This window comes from Macrosteles quadrilineatus, unplaced genomic scaffold (genome assembly GCF_028750875.1).
Source record: "Macrosteles quadrilineatus isolate MER2022 unplaced genomic scaffold, UCM_ALF_1.0 Scaffold_30__1_contigs__length_1495292, whole genome shotgun sequence".
Lineage (NCBI taxonomy): Eukaryota > Metazoa > Arthropoda > Insecta > Hemiptera > Cicadellidae > Macrosteles > Macrosteles quadrilineatus.
In genome coordinates, this window is record NW_026542623.1 from 1455780 (window position 1) to 1479376 (window position 23597).

General features: G+C 36.6%; 1 protein-coding gene across 1 annotated transcript; it reads right to left on the bottom strand.

Annotated features, from left to right (window-relative positions):
* Positions 1 to 6845: 6845 nt before the first annotated feature.
* Positions 6846 to 21325, bottom strand: LOC129005683 (kinesin-like protein KIF3A). Its single transcript, XM_054434646.1, has 12 exons — positions 21020 to 21325; positions 16939 to 17163; positions 15393 to 15598; positions 14386 to 14573; positions 13267 to 13406; positions 12732 to 12929; positions 12089 to 12278; positions 11145 to 11286; positions 10324 to 10504; positions 9840 to 10076; positions 9129 to 9254; positions 6846 to 7886 (listed from the first exon to the last, which is right to left on the bottom strand). The coding sequence occupies exons 1-12, from the start codon at positions 21026 to 21028 to the stop codon at positions 7779 to 7781; spliced, it is 1950 nt and encodes a 649-aa protein (XP_054290621.1). The 5' UTR covers positions 21029 to 21325; the 3' UTR covers positions 6846 to 7778.
* Between the last annotated feature and the right edge of the window lie 2272 nt (positions 21326 to 23597).

The following is a 23597-nucleotide window of genomic DNA, read 5'->3' on the forward strand; positions in this document are numbered from 1 at the left end:
GGAGATGTGGAATAAAAAGCGCGCCGTTTCGGCAACCTTCCTCCACCACGATACTACAGAGAGGGCAATAAAGTGTGTTTTTTTACCAAAATATTAAGAGCTTTATTTAAAATAAATAAAGTTGCCAAGTTTCATCAAAATATATCCATAAACTACAAAACTACAACAGTTAACTTATTCTCCATGAGAATCACATGGGAGTTTTAAATTTACGATTTTTTGAATAGTCTCTGTAGCCAATAACCGTACAAAACATTTTAAGATACTAATTTGTTTTTTATACTCTTTAAAATATTTTAAAGATAAAGATTTATGTTTTAGGGATTAAAATTGGGGAAAAAAAACTATTTTTATCCCATAAAACCCCGGGTTCCCATGGTCTGATCATGCTGGTTCGCAAACTTATTAGGGTTTATCGCGCCTTACACTTTCATGCCAAATTTTATCAAAATCAGAAATCAGACAAAAATTACTCAATTTGTCACGTTTATGGACGTGTATATAATGTATGGACTATACAAACATTTGAACGAATAGGGACGAACGAATAGGGGATGTTTTTGGCCTCTAGGGACATCAAAATGGAAAAGTATATCGGTCCCGGAACTAAGTGCTACCTATGGTAATAGCTACTTCACTATAGGAAAGTTAGACAAAAGAGTGTCATGTTTAAAATTTACAACAATTTTTTTGTAAGTATTAACAGATATACATTTGCTTCACACTATCATAACCTCCGCAATTGCTTAAAATACTTTTTATTTTATTTCCGTCAATTATAAAGGGCAATTGCTGTTTAATTTTTAGGCTTTTTATTGCATGAAACCGAGTTTCAGATGTTACCGTTCCACACACAGGGTAATCATTGTTAAATGATTAGGCTACCTAATGTTTTTGATCTCTGAAAGAAATCATATTGATTTTCAGAAGCCTATGTTGCTCTGTACGTATTTATAAGGTGTAGTACCAGAGATGAAACATAGCCGTCAAAATTAGCCACCGTTGATATACCAAGATAAAATTGTATCTATCTTCAATTGTTCATCGTTTGTTGTTGTCAACAGTAACGTGCTCTGCATTGGCCGTTGCCAACGTCAAAACCTGAATTCCCCGCGATTCCCTGTCCATCTAGCTGCGCTGCAACTTAGGCGCGACTATACTTGATCTACGACCATTTCAACTTAGGCGCGAGCTCCCAAGCCTGGTTTCTTGTCCGGGGACTAAAGTTAGGCGCGTCCAACACTAGGCGCGTACTAGCTGGGCTCGAGCTCCCAAACCGCCCGTTAAAATCATACGAAGTTTCATAAAAATAACTTCAAGGGCTTTTGGGTTATAAATTATTTAAAAATACAAAATGGCAAATTACGGCTGAGCTAAGCCGAGATAAAAAAAAATTACATTTTTGACTTATTTTTGCAGTAGAATCTGAATCTGCATCGCCCGCTACGCTTTACGGAAACACCCTGTATAAACAGTATATTCAGAATGTATATACAGGGAAATGTTAAGAGAGCGGATGATTAAAATACAGCTCTATTGAAAGGGAGGCTGAGGATGATTCTGACAGCTCTCTTTTGAAGGTGGAAGAGGAAGTGGGTTCTTGTGCTTTCACCACCCCATAGTGCACCCCAAATGTGTGTAAAAAGAAGAATTGGTGTTCTCATTATTTTGTGTATACAAATTTGAACAAATTGTGTTTTTTGCCTTTAGGTAGGCCTACATCTAAATAAAAAGGTAAATCAAACCCAGTAGTAGGTATTTCCATGCTACCTAAAGGTAAAAGCTTCTTCCCTATAAGGAAATTCGGTAACAGAGGTTGTATGCTATTCAACATGAAAATGCTGCTAAAAGTAAAGTACTTTAGCATTTACATTTTTGCAGGAGGAGTTACAGGATGGATACAAACAGATAGCACTTGGGGTACAAACAATTCTTGAATGTCCAGTGTGCTTTGGGAAGATGGATTCTACATTAAGACAATGCATTAACGGACATGGAGTATGCAGACCATGTGCTTCAAAGATTGACAAATGTCCAACTTGTAGGGAGGACTTCTCCCTGGCACTTCAACAGAACACTTTGTTGAATCAATTACTAGATTTGATTCCTAAGATTTGCCCTTATGCTGAGAAAGGTTGTGACTCGGTGATCATAGATCAGGAGCATCAGACCTACTGTGAATATCGACCAACTGAGTGTAAGATATTGTTGTGTGGGTGGAGTGGGCGTGTTAAAGACTTACTTGAACACTTAAAAAGTAGTCATGAGACTGGGATTATTAATGTTAATTTAAATGTAAAATATACAAGATGGTACATAATTTATTCACTTTCGACAGGGGAAACTTGGAGTCCAATTATAAGCCAAAATCAACTTTTTTGGAAGTGCTTTTATTCCAAAGGTCATATAAATCATATCTACCATCGATTATATTCTGTTCCAACAATGAAGAAATCTTGTGATTACTACATGGTAATATCATTTGAAAAAGGCGAATCCAAATTTGAGCATTCTTGCAAAGCGGCAAACTTAGATGAGCAAATTAAACCTGAAAATATAGAGAGTGGTCTTATCATTCCTGCTTCTGAGTTGAACAGATTTTTGGAGGAAGGAACACAAGATAAATACTGTTACAACCTGAAATTGGTAAAAGAAAACATTTCATAGATTCAGGTGTAATTTCAAAAGAAAATGTATAACTAATGCTGTTGCAGATCATTGAAAAAAATGTTGTTTGACATCACAAGATAAAGTAAATGAATCCAGTACAACAATGGAAACACACTCTATAACTTGGCTCCTTGTTTAAAGTCCAATCAAAGTGTAGTCAAAGATTGCATGCATAGTTGTAATAAAAGTTTTCAATATTCTATATGTTTTATTCTTTTTTGTTTCATCCAACATAAAACTTGTTTATCACGTTTTAGTAAATTTCCTTCATAGGGGGAAACAGATCTAAGACATATCAAGGTCTTGAAATATCATGTAAGGAACAGATAAAAATATCCAATCTTATTTCATTAGAAATTGTTTATTTTTTAACACGGAGAATACTAACAAAATGTTTTTTTCAAAGGCATGGAACAAAGAATAACTATTATAAGAACGGGGTGGTTCACGGGAAACAAATGGATTTAATAAAGCTATTGCTTGTAGAAAAGTTTTATTGACGTAGAAATTAAGAAAATGTTATGCTATTTACAAAATAAAAGAACTTATTTTAAGTTTTGAAAATTACCTCACTCAAACTGCAGACATTGAAACGGATACATATTTTTTCCTACAGTTACCTAACAATGTACATGTTCTCTCACTGATTTGAGAAAGCAAAGTGGCCAATTCGCTCATCAGTACAATGGTAACATTGTCTCACTCCAGATTTGCAATGTGAAGGCACGAAATAGTGAGCGCGTAACGTGCAGACAAGGTCGTATGCGCGCGAAATACGTTGGCAGCCCTGACTGTAAATCAGCTGGTCAGATGTTGTACTGTTGTTGATCGTGTTGATCATTAAATGTCATGTTAAAAGTTCACTTCTGTGTAAAAATATGTCACGTTTCTTTACTAATTTATTTGTTTTATTGTAACTATAGGAAAAATATAATGTGCAACTCGAGTGCAAAGTGCAGTTGCCTCACTCGAGAAACCATTCCTCACTCGCCTATGGCTCGTGAGTAAGGATTTCTCTCGAGTGAGTCAATTGCTCACTTTGCTCACTAGTTGCACAAATAACTATCAAGGCTTGCTTGAAAATGTTTAACTTTGTTCAGTAACTATTGATTGATAAGTCCAATTTGACTCCTGATTGTGGCCTTTAATTCTTCCAGAGTAAGTGGTTTTTTTCTTTTTGAACCCCTGTCTTCATGTGACTTCACAGAGAAAAATCATGCATTGACAAGTCCGGTGAACGCGGTAGCCACACAACATCACCAAACCATGAGATCACATGACCAGGAAATAACATTCAAAATGCTGCCATAGAGACATTGACCGTGTTGCCCCATCTTGTTGAGACTAAATGTTCTTGATGCAGATTTTCTACCATTTAAGTTCGGGAATGAAAAAGTCTCTTATCATGTTCATGTATCGTGCAGAATAATTATCAATGACATATTTCCGTATTTGAATGTTTGCTGAAAGTAACAATTTGCTGGTCATGCCAGCTGTCATCATCATTTGGGGACCGAGCAGGTTTATACATCCCTAGGGCCGCAAAATCAGCTGCCCGCTTACACTCTTAAAACATTAATGCATATTAAATACACAATAAGTATCCATAGCATTGCAATAGAATTGTTTTATTGTCACCGCTGCCTAGCAACTATTTATTATTATTAGTGCACCTGTTGCTCGAATTCGAGCAATTGCAAAGTATTACAGGCATTCAAAACTAATAACAGTCGCAATTTCCGATGACTTAAAAGAGTCAACTCAAAGTCAAATCAATCACTCCACTACAGTTAGTTATCGAAACTGGAAACAAACTCACTCTGAATACGAAAGCTCTTGTGTGTATCATGTGTTTAATACAAACAGCTGTAATTAACACAAATAATTCGTCTGTTTAAGTAAACAAAATATTTTCTTCATAAGAAATACATTGGGATTTTCATGGCCTGTGGGGCAAAGCCCGAGGACTTTTATTACAGGAATTGGTGAAAGGGGGCGTCTACACAAATAATACTTAATTTTGACACATCGTTTGTAAAAATCCGTCCATTATTAACGGAGGAGTAGTGTTTCTTAGAAATCACCTTCAAGTATTTATATATAAGGATTTTTGCTAATTCCTAAAATTATTTCTTCACATAACCTTAAAGTTGTAGTTGTGTTGACGATCAGAGTGCATTATTATTGTGGTGAATAGTGGTAATAGGGTTTAGTGTGGTGAAAAATAGCTTTCGTACCACGGACCGAAATGCTTTTGCAGCTTTTGATCGTTTTAAAAACTATCTCAAGCCAGCAAAACCTCATTTTCGACCCTAGGTATGAAATATACTATTTCAGTGACATTGAACGTTTTTATTTTTTGTATAAAGCCAATATTATTAATTATATATGTTAAGATTTCTGTACAATTACTTGTATGTATTGAATCTATTCATGTATGTTACATACAAACTGAATAAGATTATTGATTCTGATAGGGAAGATATTACCATTGACCTTTTGCCTTGTTGAATTCAGTAATTCTGGCAAGACTTGTTTTAGAAGGGGTTCTTAAGGATTTGTTTCAAGAAACCAACAGCAAGTTTATCTTCAGCATTAAATTAATGTAGTAGTATCTTACTTCCTTCTGCAAACTTAAAGGCCAAACTTTGGAAATCTTTATACTCAGACCATAAAAACAACATTCACCCAGTTTCGTAATGTGTTCAACAATTTGAGGTTTAAATCTGGGTTACAGCAAAAGCACCTGTAACAAAGCAAAATATTAGTAGTGTTTCACTAAATCTGTATTTTTATGTTACAAAAAAGGTAATCATCATTAAGAGTCTTTTTCTCAAAGTAAAGTAGTTTTGGAGATTCTCACTGCTTACCAGTTTTTTCTCTCTGAGATCCCAGCAACAAATAGCTGCTGAGCAGCCTGAGGCATCTCTGTATCTTCTTATCAGTCTTTCTGAAAGTATAACATTAAATCAATCAAGTAAATTAGTATGATTAACATGATACTGGCACTACTCCAAGAAAATCCCACACCTCAAGGTTTTAGAATCATAGCTTTAACACCTGAATTAATTGGATACCATACCAGTGAATAATTCATAAAAATGTGTGAAACTTAACAAAATGTTTGGGGCAAGAGTATGCATGCAAACTTTTGCCCCAACAGAAATGTGTACTGTTACCTAACGGATATGCATACTCTTACCTGATGTCAATGTGTACTCTTGCCGCAAATTCAAAGTTTTTACTTGTAGCTCGCTGTGGCCATTGATTGGACGAGTGTGAACGGCCTGAGATGATCTGTGTAGCTTTGTTACTCACTAAGATCAGCTGTCTCATCCAGGATCATTTATTCAAAGATCAGGAACAGCTGGGTCCAGTTTCGATCCATCAAAAAGCTTCTGACTTTTCTCAGGGTCGAACCGGTGACCTTTTGATTGATAGGCACTATAACCACTCGGTTACCCAGCATACTATGTTACAATGACGTGGACACTTACGTCTTTGACCCGATCTAGTTGGATAGGGAAATCTATAATAATCTCCCTGAACAAATAAAAGCAAAAGAGTGTAGTTTGTAGTTGTTACCTAAAGAAAACTTTCCTTTGATTACTTATTTACTCTTACTCCCCTTTATGATTTTCTTAATAAAATGTGAAATATGGCTGTAGATAAAAACGCTTGGATTTACAACCAATTACCAAAGTTTTCATGACTTGACATGTTTTTTCACGCAGGCACTTAATGTAACTTTGTAAGAGTTTCATTTAATTGCGAAAAGCTTAAGAACAAACTCCACAGCTGTAACTAAAGAGGGAAAAAGAAACCGGGAACATCAGCTGATTACTTTAAATTAAAAGCTCATCTTTGAATTTAGCTACTAAGTTCTGATAAAATTAGTTAAAAAGTGTTAGCAGGTATTAGGAAGGAAGACTGATTAATAAAAGACACAAAAACTACGTAAAAACACGTGCAAAATGGTTTATTTACCAAAAAAATAGGTAATATATAAAAAATTATATAAATAACTTATCACAGAGATATAAATAATATGTAATCAACAAAATGTGTAACTAAATGCACCATAATACAACAAATTTCTTTCATACAATACAATATAATCAGTCAATAATATTATTTGTATTATTCTCCTCTGTTCACAAAATTTTTGTGGTTTTACTGGAGTAAATCTATCCCCTCCACTTGATCCTACCTTTAAAATAATAGCTCAACAGCTGAGGTTTGCCAAAACATAAATCAGCTGCAACATTATTGTATTAAGTAAAAATAGGAGTGGGGGAACTTCCCCTCAAACTGGCTAATTTTTGTGAATGGAGTATAAGAGCACAAACTACTGTTGCTGCTTAGTACAATTTAAACAGAACCATAAAAATACACGAAATTGAATCTGGGCATAATTGGTTTTTATAAAAGTATTTAAGGAATGGAAATTTCCTAAATTCAAACCAATTTTAAATAGGAGGAAAATCATTTGATACCTGAAGGCAGAATAGCCTTATCGAAACATAATCCTGGATTTCAGTAAAATGAAATAAAAAGATATAAAAAGGTTAAGAAACCATCAAAAATAGAACTGAAAGTTTAGAATTTAACATCGTAGGTGAACATACTATGCATCAACAGAGAATTATTAGCCAAAAGTCAAAACATATTTACCTACACAAGTAATAAAGTAGGAATGGTAGATTAGAATGTTACGTGTTTACTAAGAGTAAAAATAATAACTAATTAATAAAAAAATAATAATTAAATTAATCATAATATCAGTACACTAAGGTAGTAGTTATCCCGTAATAAAACATATTGCTACAAAATTGTTGAAAATAAACAAACCAATTGTTCAACAACAAAATAAAGCACCATTGAATGATAACAAATAAGAATTTCTTATTGACTAATTAACAAAAAAACTCAACTTTGGCAATACGTAATGGTAAACAGTGAAGCGTTACACAAACGTGAGAATTCTTCAACTACAAAATACATTTTGTAAATATTATGGAATAAATAAAATCATTTCTTTTAATCAGCCTTAAGACTGGAATGTAACTATTTTGGACTAGAACATTGTCAGTTATCAGCTGTTTTTGTTAGTGATCAGCTGTTGCCCTTGATGATTTTGCTCTAGTCTTAGCAGCTGTAGTCAATCTCTCATTGTTGTAAGATAAATACACCTTGGACAAGTCTGGAACTGGGATCTGCACAAAATGCAAGTCATTAATGTAACAATGATTTATTACAAGTGATGTTTTGACCATGTAATGCTAAAACATTTGTATTACATCATGTGTTAAGAATAGGATTTTTTCTTAGTACTGCAGTGTATTACATAGGGTTCGCCCCTTAGTAAAGACCCTCACTAATCCAGCTTTGCCCGGACCCTCACTAATTCCGGACCCACACTCACGAACAAATACTGCTAATATTAGAGACCCGAAAGAAAATTGTATGTTGGCAGGTCATTATTCTGTGTTTTATTGTGCTTCATCCTAGGTGATATACAATTAAAAAATAATAATAAAATTAAAATAATAACCCCAAAATTTTATAGAGATCAACCGACATCCGGTGTTCACTCCTTACTCCGCTGCTGATGGCTCCTGGCCTCTAACGAATGCGCTAATATAGCAAAGAAAAGCATTAAACATTTTCCATACTTGAAATGATGCAAGCTTATTTCAAGTACAGGACCATTGGATGCTAAATTAGAGGGCTTCTACTGTGTCGTGAACTTAAACTTAACATTCTTGAGTTCTTGACTAAACAACTATTTGTGGGGAATTGTGTTTATGGCATTTGTTGCAAAAAAGCTTCAAGCTAACTGACTTCTCTGTGTAATGCTGGACAAATTATTATTTTGGCTACTGTTATTCTTACAATGTCCCTATTGAATCAGCTACCACAAATATTGTTTAACAATTTTAAAACTACCTAACTTACAAAAACATTCTTATTTAACAGAAAGAAATATTAAAGACGGAAAAGTTGCAAAACACCTGATAATTAATTCAACTGAAAACAAATTAACGAGTTACCGGTACCTAATCTTTCACAATTTCTGCCCACTGTTAAATTTGAAACCAAATCTTGTCTTAAGTTTTACTTTTTTATTAAGAATTTTTTTAAATAATGTGAAAATTGTATCTACAGGTAATAAATGTGGTCTTTTCAATTTAATCAAATCTGAAGCTGGTCACTAGATCCTGAATTAAATATAGATTACCAATAGACTTCTTTTAAGAGGTTGGTCGCAACTTTTACCTTAAATTATCCCATTCACATAAGCCACAGGCCTGAACATAGATCTTTAGCAAAGTAAGGATGGCCAGGAATTTAAAGAGGGCTAAAATTTAGTGGCGGAACCAGGACCCACAACATCTCTGCTTTGAATTCGTAGTCCATCACTATACTGACTGAGCCAACACCTTACAAATACAAACCTCCTTCTTATCCTTGGGGCTGAGTGGGCCGAGTGTCTTGCGCATGTTGTTGCCTGTGTACGCCACACACTTGAGTTGCCACTCTCCGATGTCTTCATTCCAGTGTGCGTGTCGCTCGATCATCTCCTGCAAAACAATCACTGTTTTTAACTCGTTAAACAATGAACAATTGCAATCTAATTTAGTTTCCAAATAGTATTTAGATGCTGGTGAGACAATTTTTAAACAGTTGAAACAATGCTTTTCCTGAATTATTTGTTTTTTAATGGGCTTTTGTGTTTTTTGTTTGCGACTATACAGTTTTATGTGAGGTTTTATTTGTGATTCAGCATCTTTAGCTAGGTTTGTGTACTGATCTTGATATGTTTAAAGTACTTTCTCTCCTGAGGACGAGATCAGAATCCAAATCCTAAAACCTTTTTACTAATCGTCTCCAATATTTTCTTAAATAACATAAACTCACTATCAGCAAAAACGAACTTCAAATGATATAGATCAGACTGAATTGCCTACACGTTTAGGGAATTTTATCTACATAATAGGTGAAAGGAGGAATTTGTCACAGCCCTGTGGTATGTACATTCAACATTTATTGCAAATGATTAATAGTTTTAGCAGTAAAAATGTCTAATCAGACATACAATTCACAAAAAACCAGTTCACTTTACTTACATCTGTTCTATCACAATATTTCTTATTTATTCAACTCACCCTGTATTGGTCGGGTATGAACACCTTCTCTATAGTCTCCTGCAGAGCTAGTTCCTTGGTCAGTTGTCTAACATTGTCCAACAGTCCCTCCATTTCTCGCTGGTTTTCTCCAGTCACGTCCTTCAGTTCCTCCTTGGCAGACATCAGCAAAGCCGTCACCTTCTTCAGCTTCCTAGTCAGACCGGCAGCCTCTTCCTGCAGTGATGAGTACCTCTCTTCTATGTTGATCCGTTCAGCCTGGAAAAAGTAATATTACTAATTTGTAACGTCTGGTTATAGACATTGAATTGTCCAATTTGTGTGTGTTTATAAAAGTCTTTCGTATTGAGAGGATTCACTCAGCTTACAGACATTGGCGTTCCTGATGAGCTAAAGGGAAACTATTTGGGACAGGTAAAGTAATGTTTAGTACAGACAGAATTGAGCTATTTTTTTATCCATGTAAATCCATTAAAAATTACCGCATAAACTTGTATATGCCTACCTCTTTTCTCTCCAGCTCCCTTTGCAATTGCTCCTCCCTACTCATCCTCTGCTCCAGTTCTTGAGCTGATGCTTCCAATAGCTTCTCCTGTTCTTCAGCCTTCTCTAGTAGATTTTCTCCTCCGACCAGTATCTTCTTCTGAAGGTTTTCCAGCTTTTCTTTCAGGACATTGACTTCTGACCTGTTTCAACCATGTATATTAGTCTATGAGATGATCAGTGTGTGTTTGTTGTTGTGGTAGTCGGTGGGAGATTTGTTGCTTCGACAGGTTGGTGAGGTGAGAATTAAAGAAATGTAATATCATTTAGAGGTTTGGACACAGTCAAGGTGTTTCAGGTTAAGGTGGCAGGGAAAGTCACAGTGGGGTTGGACACTGTAGGAGGTATCTTCATCCGCAAAGGGACTGGGGAGGCTAGCGGTAAATCACAACTTCTGGAGAATTAAAGTTGGAAATATAGAGCTTTGGGGTTAAGAAGAGGAGTGGGTATGTTAATAAGGTTGAGGCAGATGACTGAAGAGTACAATCATACCATTGGAATGAAGCAGGGATAGCAGGGGTTGATTAGGACAAAACACGTGGAGAAAGATAGTAAATAGATGGCTTTCGGACAATGCATGAATAATGTGTCATTCTCCATGATACAAATACAAAAGGTGCTGCTTAACTTAATATCACACAAATCAGCTTGCATATCCAATTTTTAAGACACTAAATTGATTTTTTTCTTCAGTAAAAGGAAACATTTTAAAACCTGACAAAATCGACAACAGACTATAAAACCGACCCATCCCTACTTTTTTTCAAAAGTGCCAGTACTTACGCTGCCACAGGAGTGTCCGGGTGACTAGATTCATCACCTCCCCCTTCCTGCACCCCCTCCAAGGCATCCATGGTAAGTGGCTCTACCCTGTGTAGTCTGTCACCTTCACTGTCCTCTCCCTCACCATCCGAGCCACTGCCTTCTGTAAAGTTGCAGTATGACGTAAATTCCAGGGGAAGGAATTAAAAGATATTCACTTGACAGGCTTGGCCTACTCCTAGAACAAACCTCTCTCAAATTTCTTCCCTGACGAACTCAAAAGGTGCCAATAAAAATCCAGGGGTTGATTCAAAAGCTGGTCCACAGCTTCAAATTACTGATTCTGAACATAAATTTAATTTAAGGCTCAGAGCTCTAAAAGCCCTATTGAATCTCTTAGGATAATTTTTTAATTTTGTAAGCTTAGAAAACTAACATTTTATTGGTTTTACCTTGATTAAATTGGGTAGTATATACCTTACATCCAAGCAGGCCATCGAAAATATTTCCCGACACTTTACTTGAATGAACGCTCAACCTTGAACAAGGCTAACTGTGCCTTAACAAAGTAGCATAACAATGTGGACTGTGGAATATGCTTTAATCTTCAAGATTAGATAATCATCTAGCGAATAGCTCAATGTAGAATACAAGAACTCAAAAGTAACCCTAAAAACTTCTGCACTCAAATTCCACTCGGTTAGCATTGTCTGTTATCCTAACTGATCAGTTACCGTATATGTATCAAGTTTATGTGTTTGTCAATCTTAAATGTTTACTTTAAAGTGTATAAAATGTCAAAATCCTAATTTGAAAAGAGAAAACATAATTTAAACAACCTCGTAATGGCTCCATGAAAGAGCTGAAACCAGTTGCTTCTAGCAATAAGTTATGTGTAAAACAATTCTGCCCCAGAGCCTAGTGTCCTAGGATGTGAAGGTAGGACATAAAAAAGCGAGTCTCACCAGCCGGAGCGACCCCGTCCTCCAGTTGCTGCCTCAGCACCTCTATTTCCAGCTGTAGTTGCCTCAGCAATGCGTCCTTGGGGTCCTCGTTGATACGAGCTCTGTTGCAGATGTTCTTGGCACGGTTGGCGTACCTGAGTGTGCTGATGGTCTCATCGTAGTTGTAGTTGGCCGGCCCCACTGCTGCAACCTGTATCATAAAAAGTAAAACATCTCTAAGCATAGTTATTGATCTAAATTTTTTACCTCCAACAACCTGACTTTGATGGTCAAAGTGAAATCAATTTTGATTAGAACTTTTCTATTTTGAACCCTAATCAATGCAAAACCTGTATTAATCAGTGAGGTAATTTGCCTTATCAAAATATTTACAGTAGCCTCCCATTTATCCATGAGTGGATTGACCTTACTGCAGCTGCTTACTTCATTGACTATCGATGAATCACCGATTACAAACATAATTTGATAAGTAACATTTTGCATTTTGTATGTGTTTTCAATTGTGTAGCCTATTTACTAGCCTATAAGCTCTTCAATATTATTTGTTTTGAGAATATACACACGTGTGAAACAAAGCTCAAATTACTAACTATGATACTGAGCATCATACACTTTCAAACGTTTTCATTCTACTTGTACGTACCATGACTGTTTTGGAGTTGCCACCCAGCGAGTCCTGGAGGATCCTGGTCAGTTTGGAGTTCCTGTAAGGTATGTGGGTACACTTGCCGTCCACCAGAGCGGAGATAACGTTGCCCAGTGTAGACAGTGAAAGGTTGATCTTGGTGGCTTCAGCTAACCTTTGACCTGTTGCCCCTGTCTTGCTCTGTCTCTCAGATCCCTGCAATGAGTCACACCATCAAACATGTGTAAATGCATCAACACTATCAGTATGGGAGAGCAAGCTGGTCTAATGGTCAGACTCAGGGCTTCAGAGTCTGAGGTCCTGGGTTCAAATCCCACCAATGGACATTATCCATGTGAAAATGCGGAACTATCTGGTTCCTGGCTAGAACCTAGCGTCCAAACAAAACTACCAGTACAACTTATATTATTTATTATTATATTTTCTATGATAATTAGTGGTAAAAGCATCTTCCTGTGGCATCTTTTAAGATTTTTTTCATCATTCCAAGCTTATAATGTAGCAAAGCGTATAGAAGTACTATTTTACTCACAGCCAGATCGACCAGGTGGAGTCTTCCCATCTTGACATGTTGTTGCTTGTCTTCTCGGACAACACTGGTCTCTACAGTGATGGAGAATATTGCGTGTGATCGAGAACTTTCTACGTTCATCGCCGTCGCAGCCACCACCCCTGTAACACATCAGTAGTACAATCTTTCCAAACATTTTTTCCTGATGTAACAATTCACAAGACAAAAATATTTTGCGTACAGATGCAATATGTCTATTGTTTGTTTCCCTTATTTGTTCAACAATAAGAAGAACAAATAAATATACTTTTATTTTGTTGGCCTCTAACGTTGCATCTATTTTGCCCTTTTTATGTTGCATTTGCCTGTCTACATGGGCCATATTGCTGAGCAGTGGCGGATCTAGAACAGCCACAGGGGGGGTGGCGAACCAGGGGGTCTGGGGGTTCGGGGGTATTCAATAAAAAAATTGTGTAAACTAAGTCTCCAAAATGGCATTTATTTGTCCAAAGTTAGTGTAACAAATTATTTTACGCAATTTGTATGCACTACTATATTACATGCAGTAAAAATTATATGTGTATGCCCGAAGGGGCGGCAGTCGCCCCATTCGCCCCCACTCTGGATCCGCCACTGTTGCTGAGAAGGATAGGACCCCAATTGATCCTTATACAATAGAGGGCTTGCAAATGTAAAAAGTATTTTCTAATGTTGTGCTAATAGACTTGAACAAAAATTGTGCTAAAGGCTACTGCTCAAGTCAATATATTTTATCCGTAGGTTAGTTTATGAGATTGTTGAAGGACAATAGTTCCAAAGGAGCTGGATGATCCCAGATAAGGTTATGTTTTTTTTCCAATATCGGTATAGAAGCTATTTCAAAATGTGGTATTAGAGTGGGCCAAATAATTATGAAATTGTCAAATACTATAGGCTAATTTTCAACAAAGCTTTACGTAATTTTTCTAAATTTTTGGATTGTAAGTTTTTCCTTGACCACAGGGAAGTTCCCCTTAAGGGTGGGGACTACTTGTATTAATTTAGCCTAGAGTGGCTAGTACCCTTAGTCCCAACTGCCTGCACCTCAAACTCAGTTGAACTAACGGTTTACTAGTCACAAAATATGGAAATATGACTTACTGTTTTTGTTGCCGAGCGTCATTATGCGGTCCATGTCGTCAGCGTTGTTGACAATGTAGGTGGACAGGTCTTTGACAAACACTCCCACGTCTGGCCTCTCCTTCACCTCCAGCTTAGCTGAGCTCTTGGTCAACAAGTCGCGAATCTCCTCGTTGTAAATCTCAAAGTAAGAAACTCGCACCAGGAACCTGAATCATCAATGATTAAAACATTGAGTTAAGAATTTCAGTACAGCAATATTGGTTGGGACTTCTCTTTAAATTATCTGGATTAAAGTTGGCCTAAAAGATTATGTAAACAACTTTTCTAATAATCATAATCAAGCCCTATCAAGTCACGAAGGCATTAAAATCAGCTTTGATAAAACATTAAAATAAAAGGTAAATTATATACTTGGCAAAGGAAAAGGGGCATTAGTCATGTCGGTAAAAAGCTTCAGGATATAATTGAACTAATTTATTACTAATATGATGGCATATTTTCCTCAGTCAAATAATCTAATTTCTTTAGCTATAAGTAGACCTGCATGTTTTGCTGCAAATACGGCAAGGTTGCAAAAACACAAGTGACATAAACATAACACGTTCATCAATAAATAGGCTAAATTCGAGACAAACATTTTGATTTAATATTGATAGGCCTATCACACAACATGTACATTCATTTCATTCTGTTTCATAACATAACCATGTAAATATATTTTTTATTTACGGCTGTTACATAACAGCCAACTCTTTCTATTATTAGGCAGTCTTGTACACACAACCATAAAAAAATATACTGTAGGATAGTATTAAGAGTGTACCAACTGTGTAACTTTTTGAACAAAGTATTCACCACCAAAATGTACTATTTAAAGTTTAGGTAACACCACACTCAAGTAAGTAAAATTTAATTAAATAAAAAATTCTTTAGTTTTTCAGGCAAAGATAGCCCATTCTTACACTTAACCTGAAGTGTGTTCAGCGTGATTTTGTCTCGTAAATATTTACCAAAGTTAAACTTACTTGGTATCTTCATTCGCTTTGGCAATGTGCCCGAATATGTGGGCAAACGAGTTAGGGATGATCCCCTTGAGTTCAGGTTCGGACCGTACGCCCTCCATGGTGAATGTTTTGCCCGTGCCGGTCTGTCCGTAAGCAAGTATCGTCCCGTTGTAACCGGCGAGCACTTTGTCCACAATGGGCCGAGCTGTTTCATTGTACACATCTAACTGAAAATACAAAGTAACTGTGATGGTCTTAACATAAACAAATCTTCTTAACATAAAATTATTTAGCTTTGTACAGTAGACTCTTGCTCATCCGGATCGGCCTTGTCCGGACTCCCGGTAGTCCGGATCGGCAATCGTGATTTTTTTTAGCGGCACAGTACAGTAGAAGTCTGATTATCAGAGCGAAACAGGACCGAGACTACCTTGAATAATGAAAAAAATCTGATAACACAGCGGTAAAAATAATTACTGGTGGAAGTGCATATGCCCGGGCTATTATTACTGTGGACCTGGATCAAAATTCGGACGAAAAAATTATACTGGTGGAAGTGCATATGCCCGGGCTATCATTACTGTGGACCTGGAACAAAATTCGGCCGGAACAATTACAGTATTACCAGTGGAAGTGCATATGCCCGGGCTATCATTACTGTGGACCTGGAACAAAATTTGGCCGTAAAGATCATTACTGGTGGAAGTGCATATGCCCGGCTATCATTACTGTGGACCTGGAACTAAATTGAAAAAACGGCTATATACAGTACTGTGTATTTGCTCGACGTCCGATAGTCCGGATTTTTCGTAATCCGGACCGGACGTCCGCCACATTAGTCCGGATGAGCGAGAGTCTACTGTAATTGAAATAGGTAATAAGAATCAATTTAGGTCTAATTCAACAGGGCTTATTTTCAGGAAAAACTTTTATTGAGTAGTTATTGCTCTTGTAACCTTTGTATTACTAAACTTCCTTAGCAATCTACTAGTCAAGGAAGAGGAAAAGTAGCCTAACATGGAAAATGAAAATTATGAATAGATTTTAAGCCCCTCCAACTGGCTAAGCCACACATGTAGGCTTATGGATTTCACTTGTAAGAGAATCATAAAAGAGCCTGAAGAAAGCTCAGCGATACAAACTTATCAATGCAACGGCTTTTAGACAACTGAACTATCGCTATCAAGTCCCTGTTGTTCAATTGGGATGAGTACAAATATAAGGATGTGCGAGACAGGTGCTCCCATTTGGGATTTTACGAACCAATTAAGTGCCAGCGGGTTAGCAGTTTGGCTAGTTCACCGCAAAATACCCTGACTGTTGGAGGTGTCATTGATATAGGCTAATAGGTACACAATAATAGGCTTCAGTTTATGTGCCTGGACTCTGAGGCCATCCCCTCATAACTAAATTTTTAAAACTCAATTAATTTGCATGTTGATAATGATCTTATAGTACCAGTACCTTTATTCGCCTAAGTAGGCTTAATTTTTTGTGTGTAAGTTATCCTTAAACACAAAAAATGCCTTTTCTCAACCACCTTAAATAGAATTCATATTCTGCTTACCTGCTTTGAATCTGTGTCAAAAACAATATCAAACGTAAAGGTTTTAGGAGGTTCTTGTGGAGGAGCTTGCGGATTAGTTACGGCTATTGTTCCAGTGACAGGGTTTACTGATATAACACTGTTGAATCCATTCTCTAATTCGTCTCTGCTTAGAGGCCTCACACGAATCACAACTCGGACATTTTCAATCTCCTCGCACAATGTAAGACTGCTTTTGTTGCTTTTCTGCAAAATTGGTACAATATTCACATCAGTTACAGATAAAAAATTATTACAGTATGAGATAACCTATAGTAATAATTTAAAGTTATTTCCCCAATTTGATGTTAGTATATGAATTAAAAAGTGTTTGGCTAGCCTCTTAATTCAGATCAACGCCTGTTACTAGAAAGGCGGGATTGATCCATGATATATTTAGCGCTCCATCTCTCTATAGCAAATTGCAAACGGTACTCTTTTACTAACCATTAGCAGCTAGTTAGTAGGCTACCTGAAAGTAACATTAAGCTAGTGGGTAGCATCCAATGGATATGGAAATTATTTTGTAATAACTCAGAGGCTATAACTAAAGCTTAAGTTGTAAATATATGTTTGTTATTGATGAAGTTTTATTTTTAAATGTTTAACATTGTCCATCCAGCCCTGGCTGCATATATGAAGAAAAGAAGACGGTAATAACATTGACTATAACAGAAAATAGACTTCCCAAGTAGGCCTAATGTAAACATTTGAAGCCAAAAAAAGTGGTGCAATCTGATGAGATGGTCACCAACTAGAGACAATATTCTGTGTTAAGCGATAAATCAATCAGCTGTTTGCTATGATACTGCATTGATTTAAATTATTATTTAACCCAATACACTAGTAAACTCTGGCGAGATGGTCCTGAACTTCATCTATTTTCTTGGCTTCAAACTTTTATATCACATGGGAAGTCAATGGTAATAATAAGGAAGAAGAACAGTACCGGTAAGGCTTGTCGCACACTACGGCAGACCAGCTCAGGCAGATCAGGTCAGACCGTTCCGGCAAAATTCGGAAGCCATGTATTCAAATGTAGAGCCGCACACTACGTCAGGTCAGACCGTCTCCGGCACTTTTCGGTCTGCGAGCGATTTTTGCCGGAGCTGCCGGAGCGAGACGCCGGCCCGCGGCCAGTGAACCAGATTTTTCGATTTTTAATCTTGGGAAAAGAGTATGATACTCTCCCTCACTATCCCGTGCGACATTAATACTGTGCACCCAAAATTTCCTCCTTTTTCTCCTGGTTTTTTGGGCCTTCTCGTCCTCTTCCGCAGCAAGTGCTAATGCTATTATAGCAGTTTCTTCATCACTACTACTAGAACCCATCGCACAATCGCATCGCACTGAACAAGAAGACACAAAGCATACAAGCAGCCAATGCCGCTGTCTGTCGACTACTGACTGAGGTTGGCGCTCAAAAAACGCCTGAGCTGAGCGGACTGACCGGATGTAGTGTGTGGGAAAACTGCCGGACCTGAGCGGTCTGACCTGATCTGCCTGAGCTGGTCTGCCGTAGTGTGCGACAAGCCTCAGGGTAATTTCCTAGGCCAACTACTGATGTGTTCTATATTGTGGAAGGATGTCATCATAATTTTCACGATCTCAGGAGGTGGTGATGATGTCTTTGCGACAGGGGAGGAAAGAGATCAAGATCTTCACATGCTCGGGTGAATATTGCCCCAACCACAGGAGGCGATGCTGACGATCTCTTTGCGACAGCTTGGGACCATTGTTTCAGGGTAGCAGATTTTTATCCCCTTGGAATTTTACCCCCTGGGCGAACGTGACGTCACAAACCAGGGGGTAAAATTCTGGCCGCAAACTTTTGGGTTTTGCGACATCAGTTCGATGGATTAAACGCTGAATTAAACGTATATTTTCACGGTTGTAAATTTAATCAGAACACATCAAATTATAAAAACCTATAGTGTAAAGGGCGGAATTTTACCCCCTTCATGAGGTCAGCTCAAAATGTACGGCTCGGATTTTTACCCCCTGGCCAGATATATAAATTAGTGAGAATGGTTAATTATCTTCATTCAGTTTTAATTTAATAGTAAACATTTTATTATTAAGTAGCCTTAATTTATATTAATTTATTTGTAACATCAGATAAATCGAACAGGTTTTCAATTTTAATTTTGAGATTCAAGTATCAGGATTAGATCTTTTAACGATGACGTATAAACAAACATCAGAATAGTAATTGATTCAAAGATTTCTTTAACGATTTATTATACAACCGTGGTAAAACAATGTTTTTCGTTTGTATTTTAACAAAACAAAATATGCCTTATAGCCTAGACTTTTATTACTTTTTGACCGGAAAGGGCTAAAGGCTATTCTTCACGAAGAAAAGTTCACCCAATTATCATTTAAATGAGCTACTCAGTTTATTTTACATACTTATTAATCAACAGTTGGCCCCAAACGCAAATCCCAAACATCAAAATTAAACAGCGAATTCTGTTTATTTATGCCTAGTTGAGATTACAAAATAAAAAAATAAAGATAGGCTAGGTACTTAATAATAAAATGTTTACAATTAAATAAAAATACAAATATAAAAATTAATCATTCTTAATAATTTCTATATTTGGCCAGGGGGTAAAAATCCGGGGGTAAAATTCCAGTGGGTAAAATTACGGGGGATAAAAATCCAGCCCGTACATCTTCAGTTGTCTAAACGCAAGTTATATGGACAGGGGGTAAAATTACGGTTTTTATTGCTAATCTAATTAATCACGCTATGTCTATTTTCATTAGACTTCCAAATCCGCAGGGGTAACATTCCGCCCGCGAACAAACTTTGAGCGCTCAGGTTACTACGATAGTGATGTCAGTATGCCAGTAGAGCGTTACACTAGTGCCAGCTCTATGGTTAAATGGTGAAAAATCCCGTTTTATCTCGCATGATTTTTTTTATACAATCCCGAAGATTATATTTAACGTACGGGTATCATGGTTAAAAAGTCGTTTAAACATAGGTAACCATCATATTTTGCTACCTATTCTCAACCGCCTGTTGGTGTGGCAGCTAGAGGCGGCGACGCATTCAACTCAATCCTCGCCAACATCGCTGCCTTCTAGGAGGCAGAACTCAAAGGCCGCTAATTGTACTTAATAATATCAAATTTGGACAGTAAGTAAGTCTTAATAAAGTAGGTAGGCCTATGTTTTTTCCATTTATGATATGTAACCCAACCTAACATAACCACCGCAGCGCACTGTTTAAGGGTGGCCTCCGGGTAATACCAAAGTACCTTCCAAATTTGTAATGGAAAACGAAAGTTCTTAATAAACATTCTGTAAGTTATTGACCTGTTGTTCATAACTTATCTGGCTGGAGCATACTTTAACTTAAAGCTTAGGCTGAGACTAATAAGTAAACGGAAAGTAAATAAAAGAAACGTCTTATAACACTTAAAACATATACGCTTATGTTACTCACAAGACGGTAAATATACAAAAAAGATGGTAAGTTTTATTTACCGTCTTGTGAGTAACAGTATAAGCGTAAATATAGGCTATGTTTTAAGTGTTATAAGACGTTTCTTTTATTTACTTTCCGCAAATGTAATAACACGTACAATGCTGATCAAGAAGTTATTTAAGTAAAATCACCCTATCCCTAAGTTTAAGGGAAACATGGCTAAACTTTAACTTAAGTTAGCCTACGGTAAACTTACCTACTTTAAGTCCTACACTCACAAACGAATGAAAATATCAATTATTTGATTGTTTTATTCTATAGGCTATAAGTTATCGTTTGGTTAGTTAGGTTAGGTTAACCTTGTACCTAACTAACCAAACGATATACATTAACTTAAGTTATCGAATAATTAATATATCGATCGATATTTTCATTCAATTTAGTGTAAGTTGACACGTATCCAGTAATTAATAACTTAAAAATCAAGCAAACTGAACTTGATGTTTGGAAACTCACCTGGGCCTAGACTTGCGCTTTAATAAGTTAGACTAAGGCTAAGCCTAAGTTATAGGCCTAAGAAACAAAAGATTAGCAAATTATTAAATTTGTAAATAGATTACTTACTGCAGACATTGTCAGGCGCACTCTTTTTAGTTTAAACAAAAATAAATCTGTACATTAACTTGGACTTTCCAACAAATTTTGCAAATTGTAAGAATATGGTTTTTGAATTTCAAAATATAACTCACTGTACACGTTTTGCATTAGGTAAAAGTTACGTTACTTTAGAACATTATTTCTTCATGACATGGACATAATAATAGCTTAGTCCCCAAACATTGAAGTATATTAGGCTATGATGATCCAACTAATAAATCAAACAGCTCAATTAATTCAAAGGGTCAAACATTACTTAGAAATTTGCAGCAAGTCTGTCAGTGATATGATATGATAAACAAACTGTCTGTCGTCGTCTGTGTCTGTCTCTGTCATCAAAAGAACAAAGTTAACAAGCGAACAACACAGAGGATACGCGTCCGGTAACCAGACGTGGATTAGGCGTCCGGTAACCAGACGTGGATTAGGCGTCCGGTAGGGGCCAGGGGGTCCCGGAACGCCATTACCACAATGATACGATGTCCAGCCATCAGTGTTCGTGTTGAAGTGGATAGAGTGCTCGACTGATATGCGAGAGGTCCCCGGTTCGAAACCCTTCGGTAGCTTTAACTTTTTGTCACAGATTTTGCTTTGAATGTAATTTCTTCTTAACTGTACATCTTTTGTTAGAATTTTTGGCATTTATAATTTTATGTTATGAAGAGAATTGAACCTTCATTTGATTTTTTTCACTATCAGCAAGTTTGGTTGGTTAGGTTAGGTTATGACAGTAACTGCCGGACGCCTAATCCACGTCCGGTTACCGGACGCGTATCCTCTGCGAACAAACAAACTGAAACTGGATCAGCCAGCAGAACACCTGGAACACCAGTCACAGTTCACAGTAGCCACCTCGACCTCAGTCAACGCCATTGTGATATAGATTATAACTGGAGTCACTACTCTCTGGTTAAACGTTGGAGAAAAACCATTGTCAACGCTACCACTACAACCATTGTACACTAGTACGGATTTATAGTCAATGCTAGTACCCTAGTATGTTTTATCTATGCTAGTACACAACAACAATGTTCGTTGGTAAACCACTGAGAAGTTAGTTTCGCCAAACAACGCTAGGTGTCACTACCATAGCGATAGCTTCCAGGTTTGTAGATGTTCAGCTAGTCACCGCTAGGTGTCACTGAAATCGAAATATTTAATCACATATGTTTGGTTAGTCATTTTTCAATAGTTTAGACTTATTAAAAGATTATTAACAAAATTCTCTTGAACTAGAAAGATAGACAATAAGGCTATAAGTTTAAATAAAAATGCACATTTAGATTTAAATCCATAGTAAATAAAAAATAAACCTTTGAATCAGTTGACTCTCGCAGTGACTTTAGCGTCGCTTGTACAAGACTACCCCTCTAATTACGTCACGTTGCTAGATGGACATCAACTTGCATTTGCAGTTCTAGAGGTGGAGACTGGAGACTCCGAGACTGGAGATGGTCGTTTGAAAATTCTTTACAAAGCCGAAAGTCGTGTCTTTTACCTGAGACCGATGATTGGCTCATTGGCTTATAATTAACTACAATACGATGTTGTTTGGTATGATTGACTCTGCTTTGACACAAAACTTGGCATGCCAAGCAAAACCACATCCACTGTAGCAAATCTCAGCCTTTCTTACTGCTTAGAGTAGGTAATTGAATTAAAATCTCTTGTGTATCTATACAGGGTGAATCTCGTAAGGTGTCCAGTATTGATTTCAGACAAACCGTTGGTCCTACGATGATGAAGTAAAATTATTTCCCACTAAACCAACCCCCAAGGAATAACGTAAAAATATTTTTAACGATTTTCAAATACAGGGTGTAGGCTACCAGAAACTGAGGGTCACTAGTCCGAATCTACGAAATATCAAACCATTTGGTGGAATCGGATTTTGATTATATTGATTCATTTCAAAATGGCGGCTGTTTTTGTGAAAAAATTAGTATTTTTTTGAATACCCTGTATTTTTCTTAAAAATGCAGATATCTTGATTCTGATCCAAATATCGCATTCCTTATGAGCTAAGATTTATTTTGATATGCAACACTTCAATATTATCTCTAAAACAAAAAGTTTCAAAAATATCAGTTTTTGAAAATATGTACATAGCCAAAACTCAAAAATTTCAAATAGCACCATATGTCAAATAGCATATCATTTTAAAGGTATTGCAATTCTAAGAAACTTTCAAATTTAAACCTTATGCGTATCTATTTTGGTTTTCAAAGTTATCAACAAAAAACATGTTTTCCCAAATTAAACAGCATGTTATTTATAAAACATAGTGGTAATAGTCAGCTGTTATTTATCAGCTGTTATTTAGTATTGTTGAGTTGTTTACATTTATTAGATGTTTCCACCTTAAGTAAACACAATGCATGTCTGAGCGGTTATTAGTTTTATTTTATTTCAAACAGTAATTAGTTTTCTTATTGTGTTAACTAGTTGGTTGTTATTTATGGTATACAGTAACGAAGAAGCTTTTAATATGTTAATGGTTTTAGGTGAGTGTTTCCAGAACTTTAGTGCTGCCGAAAGACTGTAT

What these genes read in the sequence shown, in the direction of transcription:
- LOC129005683 (XM_054434646.1), bottom strand. An exon ending in TTGACACAGATTCAAAGCAG is followed by an intron (nt 15,599 to 16,938) that starts GTAAGCAGAATA and finishes TTGTATTTTCAG; the next exon opens with TTAGATGTGTACAATGAAAC. An exon ending in GACGCTCGGCAACAAAAACA is followed by an intron (nt 13,407 to 14,385) that starts GTAAGTCATATT and finishes GATGTGTTACAG; the next exon opens with GGGTGGTGGCTGCGACGGCG.